The sequence below is a fragment of the Eptatretus burgeri genome, chromosome 17 (assembly GCF_056783735.1).
Source record: "Eptatretus burgeri isolate ZD-2024b chromosome 17, Ebu_testis_v1, whole genome shotgun sequence".
NCBI classification, from domain to species: Eukaryota; Metazoa; Chordata; class Myxini; order Myxiniformes; family Myxinidae; genus Eptatretus; species Eptatretus burgeri.
The window spans coordinates 21,801,232-21,816,782 of record NC_140977.1 but is presented as its reverse complement, the minus strand read 5'-3'; the positions used below and the strand labels follow the sequence as shown (position 1 = coordinate 21,816,782).

Here is a 15,551-nt window from a genome sequence, read left to right as displayed (position 1 = left end):
CCTTTTGTATCTCACCGATAGGCCCGATCCCTCTGAACCAAAATCGAATCGGCTTGTTCTTGTCACACACCCAACGTGTCCACAACGTTTCGTCCAAATCCGTACACAACCTTTTAAGATATCATGCTCACAGACAAACAAACAACCAAAAACAGGAGTGGAAACAACCTCCGTTCGCTTTCAGTGGTAGAGGTTAAACACCCCTCCCCCCCAAAAAAAAAAACCCCCAGAATAAGGTGAAATCTGGAAGACCAAGTAAAATGACATATTCAAGAAATTTCCTTCCAGCTAAACAGAGTTTATGTCATCAGGAGACAAAGGGAAACAAAACCACTCAGTGGTGAACAGGGTCTCATTCCATCAGCTGAGCTGTATGTTGCACACAAATGTTAAGCAGAAAAGAGATTAAACAAGTGCCAGGTAACAAACATTTCAAGAAAATGGATTCTTCATCTGCGGAATGGAAGACACGCTCAGGCCGGTAGGATATCTTGGAGGTTGGATGCACTTTCCCCTTGAGCTGCCTAGCTTGGTTTGAATCCCGACGCAACTCTCAACTGTCACCCGGTGTTTTATAAGCAGGACGATGATTTATCAAAATGTGTGCTTCGTCCGTTGGAAGGACATCAAGTCGGACGGAGGACCCGTGTGTTCAGCACTACTTGACGTTAAAGATCTCACGGCATATTTTGCACATAGTAGTTATCAGAGTCGTTATCGCCGACAACCTGAACAACTGACAAATTTATACCCGAATCACCTTCAGTCGGTGATCGTCAGGCATGGCCAGCCAGTTCCGAAAAGACTTAGGGCAGAACTTCTCCCCCCAGACTATCGCACAAAGTGGGAATAATTGAGTGGATGTAAAAAAAACAAAAAACAGAAAGTTTACAATTTTCCAAAAGTGTTTATCAATGTTTATCAATTACCATCAATGAGCAGAACATAAACGTTTTGAAAAACTTACCGACACAAAGGACGAGTGAGAATAAAAGCAGGTGAGGAATTAGGAAGAATTCCATGATGTTTTGCCAACAGGGCAGATCTTCAGCTTGTTGATGAAAACAGGAGTCTCACTTTGTGTGGACTGTTAAGGGTTCATCGTCCGGCAGCAGCCACCAAACGCGACAGTAAACAATCAGCATCCTCCAGCGTGTCACAATCAGCATCCTCCAGCGTGTCACAATCAGCATGACGTGACTAATAACGCCTTCGATTTTTCATTAAATCAAACCACAGGGCAACTCACTTCCCCTGTGCATTCATTTTCCGCCGCATCAATCACAGGCGAACATGCTCGACGCGCGCGTACACACGATCATCAACAGAACGCAATCAACGCACGTAGTTAATAAAATATCCCAAAAAATTACACCCTACCTTTCCAGCAAAGATCATCGTCATATCAAGTTTTTGAAACATTGCAGTGATTGCATAAAACATAACTTTCCAATCTGACGCAGCAGTTTCCCTTCTGTATTTTTTCTAAAATTGCAACACGATGAATGCGTTTCACACAACAAAACACCAAAACAAAAACCCATTGACGCCGTGTTATTGTGTGCCGAAAGAAAAATACGTTTGTTTACCATAACAATGCCAAAAGTAAATGGAGTTCGTCTGCCAGGAGTGGACTCCTTTTGTTTTATTATCTCCGTTACTGAAGGTGGACGTAGCTTATGTCTTCACCCCTGTTTGTCTGTCTGTCTGTCTGTCTGTCTGTGAGCACAATATCTCAAAAAAGTTACTAATGGATTTGGACAAAACCTGGTGGACAGGTTGGGTGTGTGACAAGAACGAATTGATTCAATTTTGGTGAAGATCCGGATCAGGATACGAGAATTTTAAGTGATTCTTCACCACTGAGAGATGGGGTCACACATGTGTATATATATATATATATATATATATATATATATATATATATATATATATATATATATATATATATATATATATATATATATCACAATATTTCAAAAAGTTGCGGAAAAATTTGGACGAAACTTGATGGATGAGTTGGTTCGGTGACAAGTACAAGCTTATATTTATATTTTGGTTCAGGTCCGGATGCAGATCCGGCCTATCAGTGGATACAAAATGTAAATTGTTCAGCCTGACGGAGGTATGAGCTCTACCGAGTGCTGTTGTAGTTCTGTTATGAAATTTTAAAGCTCAATCGGTATGAGACTCTCCAGAAAGTGCACAGGGATTGAGAATTTTATTTCTAACGTCACAAAGTTTTACCTTTTTGCCTTCAATCAAACTGCGCGCTGTTGGACATTCAGGTGGATTTCGGTCTTTGTGTGACATTTGCAGTTTCAACCCTTTTTTATCGATATTACCAAAGAATGATGAAAAAAATAAAATAAATAAGTAAATAAAGACAAAAGTTGGATGAACCCAAGCAGGAAAGAAAAAGTCATTTAGTAAACCAAAAAAAACACTACTGTCGGTATAAAAGAGTAAACGAATCGCAAAGGCTGCTCAAACTAAAACCAAAGTACAAGTTAAATGTTTCTCAGTTACGAGATTCAGTTGGAAGATTAGACGCTGCAACGAGGATGGTAAACGTCTGAAAAAAAAAACGTAAGGTGTTCTCTGAACTCCAGTTATCTCCTGTGGAAAGCAACTCGTCGAGCAAACAGTTTTGATGGGTTTTTTTTTTAAGTTGGTGCCTTATCGGCTGTCCTCACGCCGGAGACAAACACTGCCCCGACGTGTTCGGAAACAAACACCGCCCCAAAATTCAAAAGATATTCCAGCTTGATTACAACAACAACAACAATGATTGCTGATAAACGTCAGCAGGTCAATCTTGAAAGAGAAACAGCAGTGTCTTTGCCAAGATGTATGGTGCCGGGTACTTCTAACCCAAATACAGGTTGGAATAGGGAAGCACCTTGCACGCGTGCGCTTATTAAGAGCTGCTGGGTCTCAGCATTGATGATGGACAATTGTTTCGTTGATCGGTCGAATGAGAGGGCGACATGCTTTGGCAGCACAGACAGGTAGAGATCAACGTGTGTGCCACTGTCCCAAAACTCAAACTTGTGCCTGCGTGCACACAGGGTGTACAAGAAGAAAGAATGAGGGACAATCTGGAATGTACACTTCATGAATAGTCAGCGAAAAGTCATTTTTATTAAGCATATAACATGTTAAACTCACAACCCAGTTTAAGGCTTTTTTTTTGGATTCAAAGTTAAGGCTTGTGGAAGAGCTACAACACAGAGCGGATTAAGATGCAACAGTCCAAAAGGAACAGTAGAGAGGGGAGAAACACACCAACAGCATGGATTTTTTTTATTTATTGGGACCATACTCTGTGCAGAGCGTTGGTGCTGCCTGAGCAGTCTCCTTGGCTTTTGGGCACAATCCTGGACGGGTCGCCACTCCGACACAGTACACCAGCAAGCTGGCACTCGTTTTGCTGACCTCAGAAGGAGAGCAGGCCGAGTTAACCCCACCTGCAATTAATTCAACAGCTGAGCGGGATTTGAACTCAGGACCTAAGGATCCAAAGCCCGCCACCCTAACCATTAAGCCAACACCAGGAATAACAGCATGGATGAAGGACAAAATAGGAGACTTAGACAAACTAGAAGGGCATTTGGCAGAGCGTATACCTCCGCCACGTAATGCCTGATCAACGAGAACGATATATTTTTGAAATATCGTGCTATATGTCATTTTTGGCCCGATCATCTCTCAATGGTGAAGAATCACTTTTAAAATTAAACAATTCTCGTATCCGGATTCGGATCCGGATCTTCACCAAAAATCAAATCAATTTGTCCTTGTGACACACCCAACCTGTCCACTAAGTTTCGTCCAAACCCGTCTTAAACTTTTTGAGATATCGTGCTATACTGTATATCGTTTTTGGTCCTATCTCTCGATGATGAATAATCACTTTTAAAATTCTACTATCCAAAATCCGAATCAGTTTTAAAAATTCTACTATCCAAAATCTAATCCAAAATCTACTCAGTTCGTCCTTGTCACACACTGAACCTGTCCTCAAAATTTCATTCGGATCCGTCCACAACTTTGTGAGATGTGCTGTACACAAACAGACAGACAGAAAGGGGGTGAAAACATAACCTCCTTCACCTTCGGTGGCAGAGCTAAGAAGGCATGGGGGAAAGAATGGGGGGCAGGCGAGGATATACATCTTGAATACATGGAGTGAAGAATGAGATTGATGATGATGTGGAAGTTGGTTCCACAGGTGATGGACGACTGTCGCCGACAACTCGTCGTAAAAGTCGAACATGTTCAACTTTTACGACGATCGCGGACGAGTCCCAATACCTTACTGACGATGGTTGTCAGCCGCCGCACATCACAAGATTATTAAATACTTCAACAGACTAAGCTCTCGAAAAAAAGGTCTTGATGCATTGCATCAGCGAGCATGGGGTCGCATTTCGATCCAGCTTAATTTCGATCCTAACAGCCTGGTTGTTATTTGTCCCGTTTTAACTGTTTAATTTTCTCACCTACATGTTCCTGTGTGTTGCTAGTTCGGTTTTGTTTCAAAAAAATCGTGCTATTTTGTGAGTATTTTTGTCGACGTTCTTACCGGGTGCTTGAGGCCTACCGGTTCCACTCGGTGTTCGATCGTTTTTTTTTTTTGGTTTGTTTGTTTTTTCTCCCCATTAGCTTCAATTTTGATCCTCCCCACTTTCCAAACATCCCCCATTCTCCCAACTAATCTCTTTCTTATCTCAAAAAAAAAAAAAAAACCCTACAACTAGAGAACATTGTACTTTACGGTAATTCCACATATCGACGGTCCCCTGTGCCAGTGCGCATGCGCAGCCTGACCCGGAGCCAGGGATGTTGTGGGTGTTTCAACCTGTTCAATACTTGTTTGATTATTGTCGTTCCACGCTAATAAAGTGGTCGAACAAATTGAACTCTGTTCTTATTTATAATCAAACAACTTGATGCAGTCGAGTAAAGATCGTCGGTGCTGAGGAGGACGCGACTGGGTGAAAACGGACCACGAGAACGTCGACAGTGAGTTTGGATTTCTCGGGTTCTGTACCCAATCTTCGCCCCCAGGACACTGTACACACGTGTGCATCACCGAAAATAGAACGTTTACTCCAGAATAACTGTTCCTATGGCGCCGGTGGAAGCAGAGTGCCCGATCGAGGGTTGTGACTATATGGCTACACACGCAGAGGCGGCAGTGGTGGCCGCCATGTTGAGTATACACGCCACTGTGCACGTCGCCGCCCCCAGGGCAGCGAGCTCGAATGCCAAGATGGAGAAACTCAAGCGTCCCTCCATAGCACTGGCCGGAACGGGCGAGGCCTGGTCGTACTTCATAACCCGCTGGGGCGAATACAAAACAGGTACTAAGCTTGTCGGACCCGATATAGTCGCGCAGCTACTGGAGTGCTGTGAGGTGGAGCTGAGAAAGGACCTCACTCGCGCGGCAGGTAGGAGCCTCGTGGGCTGCGATAAAGAAGACGTCCTCGCCGCCATGAAGGCGCTCGCCGTCCGGACGGAGAACACGATGGTAGCTCGAGTGGCCCTGTCTAACATGCGGCAGGGACACGAGGAGCCCGTCCGGTCGTTCCACGCCCGCATCAAAGGGCAGGCGGACACGTGCAAGTATGAAATGAAGTGCACCAAGGCGGGGTGCGATCAGGTCAACGACTTCACCGAAGAGATATTGCGCAACGTGGACCAAGCAATACAACTTGACCTACTCGGTGAGAAGAACCAGGACATGCCATTAAAGGACATGATAGAGTATATCGAGGCCAAAGAGTCTGGAAAACGCTCGGCATCGCGCCTGCTTGACACTCAGAGCACGGACGCGATCAGTAGTTCGTATCGGCGGGGAAAGCGACAGGACGTCCGCGCCAGAGTAGGAGCCAGGCCGGAAAAACGGAAGGCCAAGCCCGAAGGAGTATGCATCTACTGCGGCGAGGTGGGCCACGGCAAAACGCCTCAATGGCGCGCCAGACGCGCCGAGTGCCCCGGATACGGTAAAAAGTGCCGGAAGTGTGACCGCCAGAATCACCTCGACAAGGCGTGCCTGGGCGGCCGATCGGCAAGACCCCCATCTAAGGAGACCGACGGGATGTACGACGAGCAGACGGCAGCCTTCGTCGAGCTATGCACGGTCACCATGGCCAGCACAGAGGACGAAATGCGCACGCTTCCCCTCGCTCACCACCTGTACGATGATATGTGCGATAAGTGGATGAAACGCATATCCGACCCGCAGCCATACGTCAACCTCACTCTCACCAACAAGCGCGAGGATTACAAAGCGCTGGGTTTTAACCTCCTGAAACACACCCGCGCGGTAACCCTACCCGCTATGGCAGACACGGGGTGCCAGAGCTGCCTGATCGGCATTAAAGTCGTCCAACAAATGGGCCTGAGTACCGAGGACCTCATACCTGTATCCATGACCATGAAGGCCACAAACAACAGAGGAATTCGTATCCTCGGAGCCGTGGTAGTCAGATTCGCCGGTAACAGTGACGACGCTCGGAGATTGGAGACGCGCCAAATCGCGTATGTGACGGACTCTTCAGACCGCATCTTCCTCTCCCGCGCGGCCTGCATGGACCTGGGAATGATCTCGGACAGATTCCCGACACTCGGAGAGGTGAATCTGACAACCTCGGAATTGTGCGACTGCCCGCGACGCGCGGAACCGCCGACCAAGCCGACCGCACTCCCCATGCCAGCGACCGAGGCCAACAGAGAGGCACTACAGTCACATTTACTCAGGATGTATGCTCAGAGCACATTCAACACGTGCCCACACCAGCCACTACCGAGAATGACCGGCCCGCCACTACGTCTTATGCTCAGTGAGAACGCGACACCGGTTGCCCATCACACTCCCATCTCCGTGGCCATACATTGGCAAGATGAGGTAAAAGCAGGCCTCGACCAGGACGTTCGGCTCGGCGTGTTGGAGGAAGTACCCGTCGGCACGCCGGTGACATGGTGTCACCGCATGGTAATTTGCGCGAAAAAGAATGGCAAGCCGCGACGCACCGTCGACTTTCAGGCCTTGAACAAGCATGCGTTCCGCGAGACCCACCACACCCAATCCCCGTTCCACCAGGCGAGACGCGTACCTAACGGGAAGTGCAAGACAGTATTCGACGCATGGAACGGTTACCATAGCGTCCGCCGACACGAGGACGACCGCCACAAAACGACCTTCATCACTCCATGGGGGCGCTACCGGTACCTATCTGCCCCACAAGGGTATATGGCATCGGGGGACGGTTACTCACGACGATACGATGAGATCGTCGCGGACATTGGTAACAAGACCAAGTGCGTAGATGACACGCTCCTATGGTCAGACACGATTGAGGGGAGCTACTTCCAGGCGGTCCAATGGCTGGATATATGCGGCCGGAATGGAATCATCCTCAACCTGGAGAAGTTTGTCTTCAGCGCACCCACGGTGGACTTCGCGGGCTTCACCATCACCATGACCGACGTGCGACCGTGCAGCCGCTACCTGGAAGCAATCCACGATTTCCCACAACCGCGTAACATCACCGACGTCAGATCGTGGTTCGGGCTTGTCAACCAGGTGGCTTACGCCTTTAGTATGGCCGAACGAATGCAGCCATTCCGGAAGCTCCTGAAAAGTGGAGAACGCTTCCAGTGGTCCATGGAGTTAGAGGACATATTCCGCGAGTCGAAAGACGTGATCGTACAAGAAATCGAACACGGTGTCCGCATATTTGACAAAACTAAGCCAACATGCATCGCCACGGACTGGTCGAAGGAGGGAATCGGATTCTGGTTGCTTCAAAAGCACTGCCGATGCGTGCCAGCTAGACCATTCTGCTGCACTGATGGATGGAAAATAACCCTGGTCGGCAGCAGATTTACACACACGGCAAAATCCAGATACGCGCCCATAGAGGGCGAGGCTCTCGCAGTCGCGGACGCCTTGGACAAAGCGCGCTACTTCGTACTGGGCTGCGAGAACCTGATCGTTGCGGTAGACCACAAACCACTGCTGAAACTCCTTTCGGACAGAGCACTTGACGACATACCCAACCCCCGCCTCAGGAACCTCAAGGAGAAGACCCTGCGTTATCGCTTCCGCATCATACATATCCCGGGCATGAAGAACAAGGCGGCAGATGCCATGTCGCGCAGGCCAGTTGGCACCACGCGACCTCCACTCATGAACCTTCCAGATGACAATGCCACCATAGCGACCCACCTCCAACCAAGCACGCACACCGACGTCCTGTCCCTCCTACGCCAAACTGAGCCGGAGTATGACGACGACGTCGAGGACAACCTGGCATGGTGTGCCGCGGGCCTCAAATCATTGCGATCAGTAACATGGGATCGCGTCAGGGAAGCCACCAGCAGCGATGGCGATATGCACATATTGGAGGGAATGACAATGAACGGCATCCCCGACTCAAAAATCGAGATGCCAGAGACAATTCGCGACTATCACCAGTACCGCGAGAACATTACATCGACAGATGGAGTGATCCTATACAAGGACCGAGTAGTCATACCACCCTCACTCCGCGGCGATGTGCTGAGCGCCCTACACGCTGCCCACCAGGGCGTATCAATGATGACCGCCCGCGCAGAATCCTCTGTATTCTGGCCAGGCATGTCGGCCGACATCAGCGCCACTCGGAAAAACTGCGAACACTGCCACCGGATGGCACCATCACAGCCTGGAGCGCCACCAACTCCACCTATTTCGGTCGTTTACCCCTTTCAGGCAGTGTGCTCGGACTTCTTTGTACACAGGGGTGCACACTACCTTGTGACGGTGGACAGATACTCAAACTGGCCGATCATCTCAAAGTCGACGGGTGGCGCCGCCGGACTCATAAACCACTTACGTCGCGCCTTCGTGACGTACGGGACACCAGAAGAGCTCGCGTCGGATGGGGGACCGGAGTTCACCTCCACCGAGACCAGGTCATTCCTGCACAGATGGGGCGTACACCACCGCTTGTCATCGGTGGCCTTCCCTCACAGCAACTGTCGCGCGGAGATTGGAGTTAAGACAATGAAACGACTTATCACGGACAACACCAGCCCGCAGGGAGAACTTGACACTGACGCTGTGCAGAGAGCGATACTACAATATCGTAACACGCCTGACCCTGACACGAAGATCTCCCCGGCAATGTGTGTCTTCGGCCGCCCGATACGCGATTTCATCCCAATTATCCCCGGGAAGTACAGACCGCACGACACTTGGCATGAGACCCTGAAAGCGAGGGAGGAGGCCCTCCGCAAACGTCATATCCGCACAGCCGACACCTGGGCAGAACACACCAAACGCCTTCCGCCACTTGCTGTAGGGGACCAAGTCCGCGTACAGAACCAGACAGGATTCCACCCAAAAAATGGGACAAGACAGGCAGTATCGTGGAGGTACGCCAACACGACCAATACGTGATCAAGATCGATGGCTCGGGCAGAGTCACACTTCGGAACAGGAAATTCCTGCGCAAGTTTAGCCCAGTTCGCAATGACCAGCTGCCACCCCGGTCTATCTATGATGATCTAGCAACCCGCATCACTGTACCTGCACCCGTTGTAACACCGCAACTGCCTGACCTCGACAGCGAACCCGTGACATCTGCGACGCCAACGGGGCCCACGCCGGCACTGACGTCAGTATGCACACCCCGGCGCAAGACGACACCCGTTTTAGACACGCCAGCAGCACCAGGACGAGGCGCACCGAGGCGCGCGATCCTTCAGACGCCACCATCGGCCCCTGAAACCCCGAGAGCCCCATCCCCACTGGGGCCCGATGTGACACCACCAGCACCAGCGATAGGTCAACGCCGATCCACCAGAGCGACCAGCGTGCCTGCCTGGCACAAGGACTACTGCATGGAATAGTCACACGATGGGCGATATAAACTTTTGTTCATTCATTAAACTTAATATTTTCTCAGCCTTTATCTATTAACATAATAAAGACTCGGAGGGAGATAGAGAACATTGTACTTTACGGTAATTCCACATATCGACGGTCCCCTGTGCCAGTGCGCATGCGCAGCCTGACCCGGAGCCAGGGATGTTGTGGGTGTTTCAACCTGTTCAATACTTGTTTGATTATTGTCGTTCCACGCTAATAAAGTGGTCGAACAAATTGAACTCTGTTCTTATTTAACAACAACAACAACAACAACAACACGCTCACCTTCTCCCGATTCTGCTTCTTCTTCTTCCTCTTAACTTCCCCCTCGTCTTCTTCCTCGATTTTTTTTTTTCCACTTCCATGACCTAATCTGTTGAACTCTCTCATACATTATTTTTAACTACAAAAACGATCTTATAATGCTTCATCTTCCTCTCTCACACATGTGGTACTCTTTACTGTTTCACAATGGACAACTCTTCTGCTATTTTAACAGACTGCTCTCATTTCGACCTCTCCTTCATTCCTTGCCTAAAAAATCCAACTATTACAGCACTTCTTCTCTCCATGCTCTGAATTCGCCTTCATTGCATCCATCAAGAATTGTGTTAAATCGCATCTCTGACCTAAAACTTTTAAAAACCACAGTTTGCCATGGATGTTCACTTTCCATCAACCATTCTTTTTTTCCAACTTCAGTGCCAACTCACCCCCCTCACCCCTCACTCTCACTCTCAAAGCAACTATCCCACTCTTCTCCCTCCAAGCCTCCCTCTCACCTCTCTCAAAAATTCCCCCCTCACCTTTCTCCCACCTTTCATCCCCCTCACTCTTCCTTCTCAAAGTTGCCCCCCCTCTCATCCACCAAGCTGCCTCCCTCCACTGCCCTCTCACCTCCATCTCTTCACTCCACCTCCTCAAATCCTCAACTGCTTTCTTCCTTGTCTCTTGTCCCCCCTCTCCCCCAGCACCACAGAGCCTTTTCTCCTCCTCATTCGGCCCCCTCCCCTCGCTATTCTGCAATACCCCACACTCCTTCAGCAACCCTCCTTACCTGCCCCCCTCGTCCCTTGTCCTACCCTCCTCCTCCCCCTCCACCTCCTGCACCCAAAGCCTCCTCCCCTACCTCTTCATTAAAAGTGTGGACCTCAAATATCCGGGGCCTTCGCTCAAACCTTTCAGATCTTTCCATACAGGTTGCCACTGACAAACCAGACATTATCTGCCTAACAGAAACTTTCCTCTCCCAAGACGTGTCTGACTCCCAAGTATCTCTCCCTGGTTACTCCCTCTTACGGTATGACAGACCTGAGCCTCGTCCTGGTGGAGGTGTTGCTCTCTTCATCAAAGACTCTATTCCTCACTCTCCATGCACTGCTCTCACTCCCCCACACCCCCAGGAATACCTCTGGCTTCGGCTTCCCCTCCACTCCCACCTCATGTTTATATGTGTACTGTACCGTCCACCGAACAGTGATGACTCCATCTACACCTCACTATCCGAAAACATGGACCATCTTCTATCTTCTCATCCAAACTCTCTCTTCCTCTTATGTGGTGACTTCAATTGTCATCACGCCAGTTGGCTCGGTGTGGGTACCTCTCTCACCTGCCATGGCACCTCAGCAAAAGCTTTCTGCGACTCATTGGGACTGACTCAATCAGTCAACTTCCCGACCCGGATCTCAACCAATGGTACTCCATCTCTTCTGGATCTGATTTTGACAAATTTCCCTGACAATATCTGCTGCTCTTCCTTCGCTCCAATTGGTTCTTCTGACCACGTCCTTGTTAAAGTGGACATCTCTCTGGCTGTCATCAGAGAACCACCTCACCGCCGTCGAGTCTGGCATTTCACTCAAGCCGACTGGCAGGGTCTCCGAGCAGCCATCAAACTTACAGACTGGTCTCCTATCTCTACTTTCTCAAACATCAACTCATCCTGGGAATTCTTTCAAAGAAACTTGCTCTCCCTCATGCACAGATTTATCCCCTCTCGTGTTCAGTTGTCTTACCCTTCCTCCCTCCCTTGGTTTACTGAAGCTTGTGGCGAGGCAGTTGTCCTGAAACAACTTGCCTTTGCCTCATGGAAAGCAAACCCAACTGAGGGCAATCTCAGTTCTTTCCACAAAGCTCGGAACAAGTGTGTATCTACCCTCAGGAGAGCCAGAAAACAACATCTTTCTCATCTCAAGTCTGAACTCTCAAACCTCTCTCCCTCCTCAAAATCCTGGTGCCGTTTAATCAAATCTCTTTCTGGTGTATGTTCCCCCTCCATCCCCTCCCTTACCTCAAATGGACGCACTGCTGATTCCACACGTGATAAAGCTGAATGTCTAAACTCGGTGTTTGCAGCTAAATCTTGTGTCCTAAACCCATCACTATCTCTACCCACTTTACCCAGTCGCACCCAACTGTCCCTGGACTCTGTATCCTTTTCTCCTGACAAGGTGGAGAGCTTGCTTTCAAACCTCGAGTCAGATTCTGCAACTGGTCCAGACGGCATCAGCCCACGTGTCCTCAAAGCCTGCTCTTCTGCTCTTGCTCACCCTCTCTCTGTTTTATTCACCCTCTCATTTGCCCAAGGTCATCTGCCATCTGCTTGGAAATCTGCTAACATCACTGCCCTGCATAAAAAAGGTGCAAAAACAGATCCCTGTAACTACAGACCAATCAGCCTTCTCCCAATCATCAGCAAGGTTATAGAATCCATCATCGCTTCAGACATGAAATCCTTCCTCTTCTCCAATGGCTTGATTTCCAATCATCAATTTGGTTTCAGACCAGGTCACTCTACCCTGGATTTGCTGTTTCTGCTCTCCCATCAATGGATGGCGGTCCTCAATGCCAGACAGGAAATCCGAGCTGTATCCCTGGACATATCACGTGCTTTTGACACAGTCTGGCACCCTGCCCTACTCACCAAACTCTCTTCCCATGGTATTCAAGGCCATCTCCACTCATGGCTCGCAGACTTCCTCTCCTGTCGCAGTCAACGTGTGGCCCTAAATGGAGTTCTTTCATCCCCTCTTCCTGTGCAGGCTGGAGTTCCTCAAGGTAGCGTTCTGGGCCCTGTTCTTTTTCTGGTTTTCATCAATGATCTCTCGGACTCTCTGGAAAATCCTCTATTTCTCTTTGCCGACGACTCCACCCTCTGCCGTACCATCTGTCATCCCTCAGACCGGCAAGCAGCAGCTTCTTCGCTCACTGCAGATCTGGATAAAATCACAAACTGCTCCAACACGTGGAACATGTCTTTCAATCCAGACAAATCTCACACTCTCACTATGTCTCTTCGAAAGGACCGTTTACAAAACCCCCCCATCCACTTTCTCAACAATCCTCTGGAAGAAGTCTTTTCTTTCAAGCTTCTAGGTCTCACTATCTGCCATGACCTTTCCTGGGAAAGTCACATTTCCAACCTCGCCTCAAAAGCCAGTCGCCGACTGGGAATCCTCCGTTGTGCAAAGTCCTTCCTCGGCCCTCTTGAGCTCCTGACCACTTAAAAAGCTTTGTCCGTAGCCTGATGGAGTACTGCTCTCCCCTCTAGGCTGGTGCTCCTACCTCCCACCTTTCTCGGCTTCACGCTGTCGAAACCAGGGCATTTAAGATCATCGGCATCTCCCGCAATGAAGCTGAGTCTTTAGGCCTCTCACTCAATCACCGCAGGTTGGTCGGTGGTCTTTCTGTCTTCTACCGACTCCTCTCCAGCCTTGCCCCCCCTGCTCTCTCTGCGATTTGTCCCCACCACATTTCCACAGGGCGCTCAAGGTCCGCCAACAACCCCCTTCTGGTAAAACTACCAAAATCACGAATCACTGCTCATCTTCACTCTTTCATTCCTCTTTTTTCCTGCCTTTGGAATAAACTTCCTCACTCTATTCTTTCCCATTCTTCCCTCCAGGCTTTCAAAACAGCTGTTCACCACCACCTCTTATCTTCCCCCATCCAAATCCTCGATCTTTTCTACCACCGATAATCCACCCAAGCCCACTTCCTTCATTTCTCCTGCTTTCCTTCCTGAAAGTCCCTGAAATGTCCATCTTCTCTTCGCCATGTTCCCCGTCCCATCCCCATCCCTCTCCCTTCCACAGTTCACCTAATGTGTCTGTTCCCCACTGTTTTGTCCCTTCCACTTCCGCCCCTCTTGTCTCATGCCTCCTTGCTGTGAGTTGTGTGTTAGCTCTCATACGAGCCTCAACAAAGGTATACAAAAAAAAAAAAAAAAGCTATCAACTGCCACCCTAATGTTTTGCAGGCAGGAGGAGAAGAAGGAGATTGGAATTATACTCTGTGCAGAGTGTAGGTGCTATCTAAGCAGTCTCCTTGGCTGTTGGGCACAATCCTGGACGGGTCGCCACTCCGACGCAGGATACCAGCATGCTGGCACTCGTTTTGCCGACCTCGGAAGGATGACAGGCCGAGTTAACCCCACCTGGTATTAATTCAACAGCTGAGCGGGATTTGAATTCAAGACCCGAGGATCCAAAGCTTGCCACCCTAACCATTAAGCAAACACCAGGCAAGGTGATCCGTTTTAAACTCTTGAACAGTGTGCCGTCTCTCAGTTGGACGTTAAAGTGTGCCTGCCATCAGGAAACATTAGTGAGCGGACCTTAAAGATCTCACGGTGTCCTTCGCGAATTGTATGCGAGCTATTGCCAGAACCCTGAACAAATTACAAGTTCATGCTCTAACCTACAGGGGGCATTGCATCAGCAGCACGGCTGCACCAAATGGGTAATGATGCTACCCGCAGCCACGTGCAGCATACGAAAAAAGAAGACGCTTCCCTTTTCATGATGCCTCCCTTTTAACAAGGAAGTCAATACGGCGGCGCAAGTGAGGCTCGCCCCTCACTACCTGACCGCTATCCAATCCAGCCTGTAATCTCATTTGGCCTGGTTCTGCTCGTCCGATTGGAGCAATATTAACACACACACACACACACACACACACCTTTAAGGCCATCCTTCATCGGAACAAGATGAGCACAGCCCTACTATTTGCTGAATGGTATCGTGTGACTGGTCCAACGAGGCTTCAGAACTCAATTTTGGAGCAAGATGGGTACCATGCATAAATAGAATTCTCAACTTCACAGAGAATTTGAAGAGAAAGAGTCCAAGCACTTCAAACTGCAAATTAATCACAGTGCTGACAAATTTGGTGCGCAGATAAAATGCTCGTCCCATTGAACGCATTGCTCATGAGCTAAATCTCCAAATAATATTGATAGAAGACTGCTCTCCCCTCTGGGCTGGCTCCCCTGCCTCACACCTTGCTGAGCTTTATTCGGTGGAAACCAAGACCTTCAAGATCATTGGCATCTTCGGCATCTTACACATCTCTATCCACCTTCAAGTACCACTTAAAAACAACCAACTCAACACACTAAAACAATATAGTTCAGAATTGGTTGCTCACACAGAAGAAGCAGCAGCATTTGAGGAAACGTGTCTGATGATCCAATAAGAACCAGGAATGGAAGGAGAACTTGTGCCAGGCAGGTCCAGGTGTACAAGACCCACAAAGTAATCCTTGGCTTGGCGTACATCAAGCTGCCAGGTGCACTCGGCATGACCAGTGAGTGCATGACCAAACACCCTGGGACATCTGAAGA

At 49.1% G+C, this 15,551-nt stretch overlaps 1 protein-coding gene across 5 annotated transcripts in view; it reads right to left on the bottom strand.

Annotated features, from left to right (window-relative positions):
• LOC147009510 (fibronectin type III and SPRY domain-containing protein 2-like) overlaps positions 1 to 15,551 on the bottom strand; it is a 113,869-nt gene that overhangs the window by 12,979 nt on the left and 85,339 nt on the right. For all 5 annotated transcript variants that reach the window (XM_085861265.1, XM_085861266.1, XM_085861268.1 and 2 more), the window contains exons 11-12: positions 15,356 to 15,544; positions 2,903 to 3,057 (exon numbers count right to left, since the gene is read on the bottom strand). In XM_085861265.1, coding sequence (XP_085717391.1) covers positions 2,903 to 3,057; positions 15,356 to 15,544 — 344 coding nt within the window. The remainder of the gene's footprint in view (positions 1 to 2,902; positions 3,058 to 15,355; positions 15,545 to 15,551) is intronic.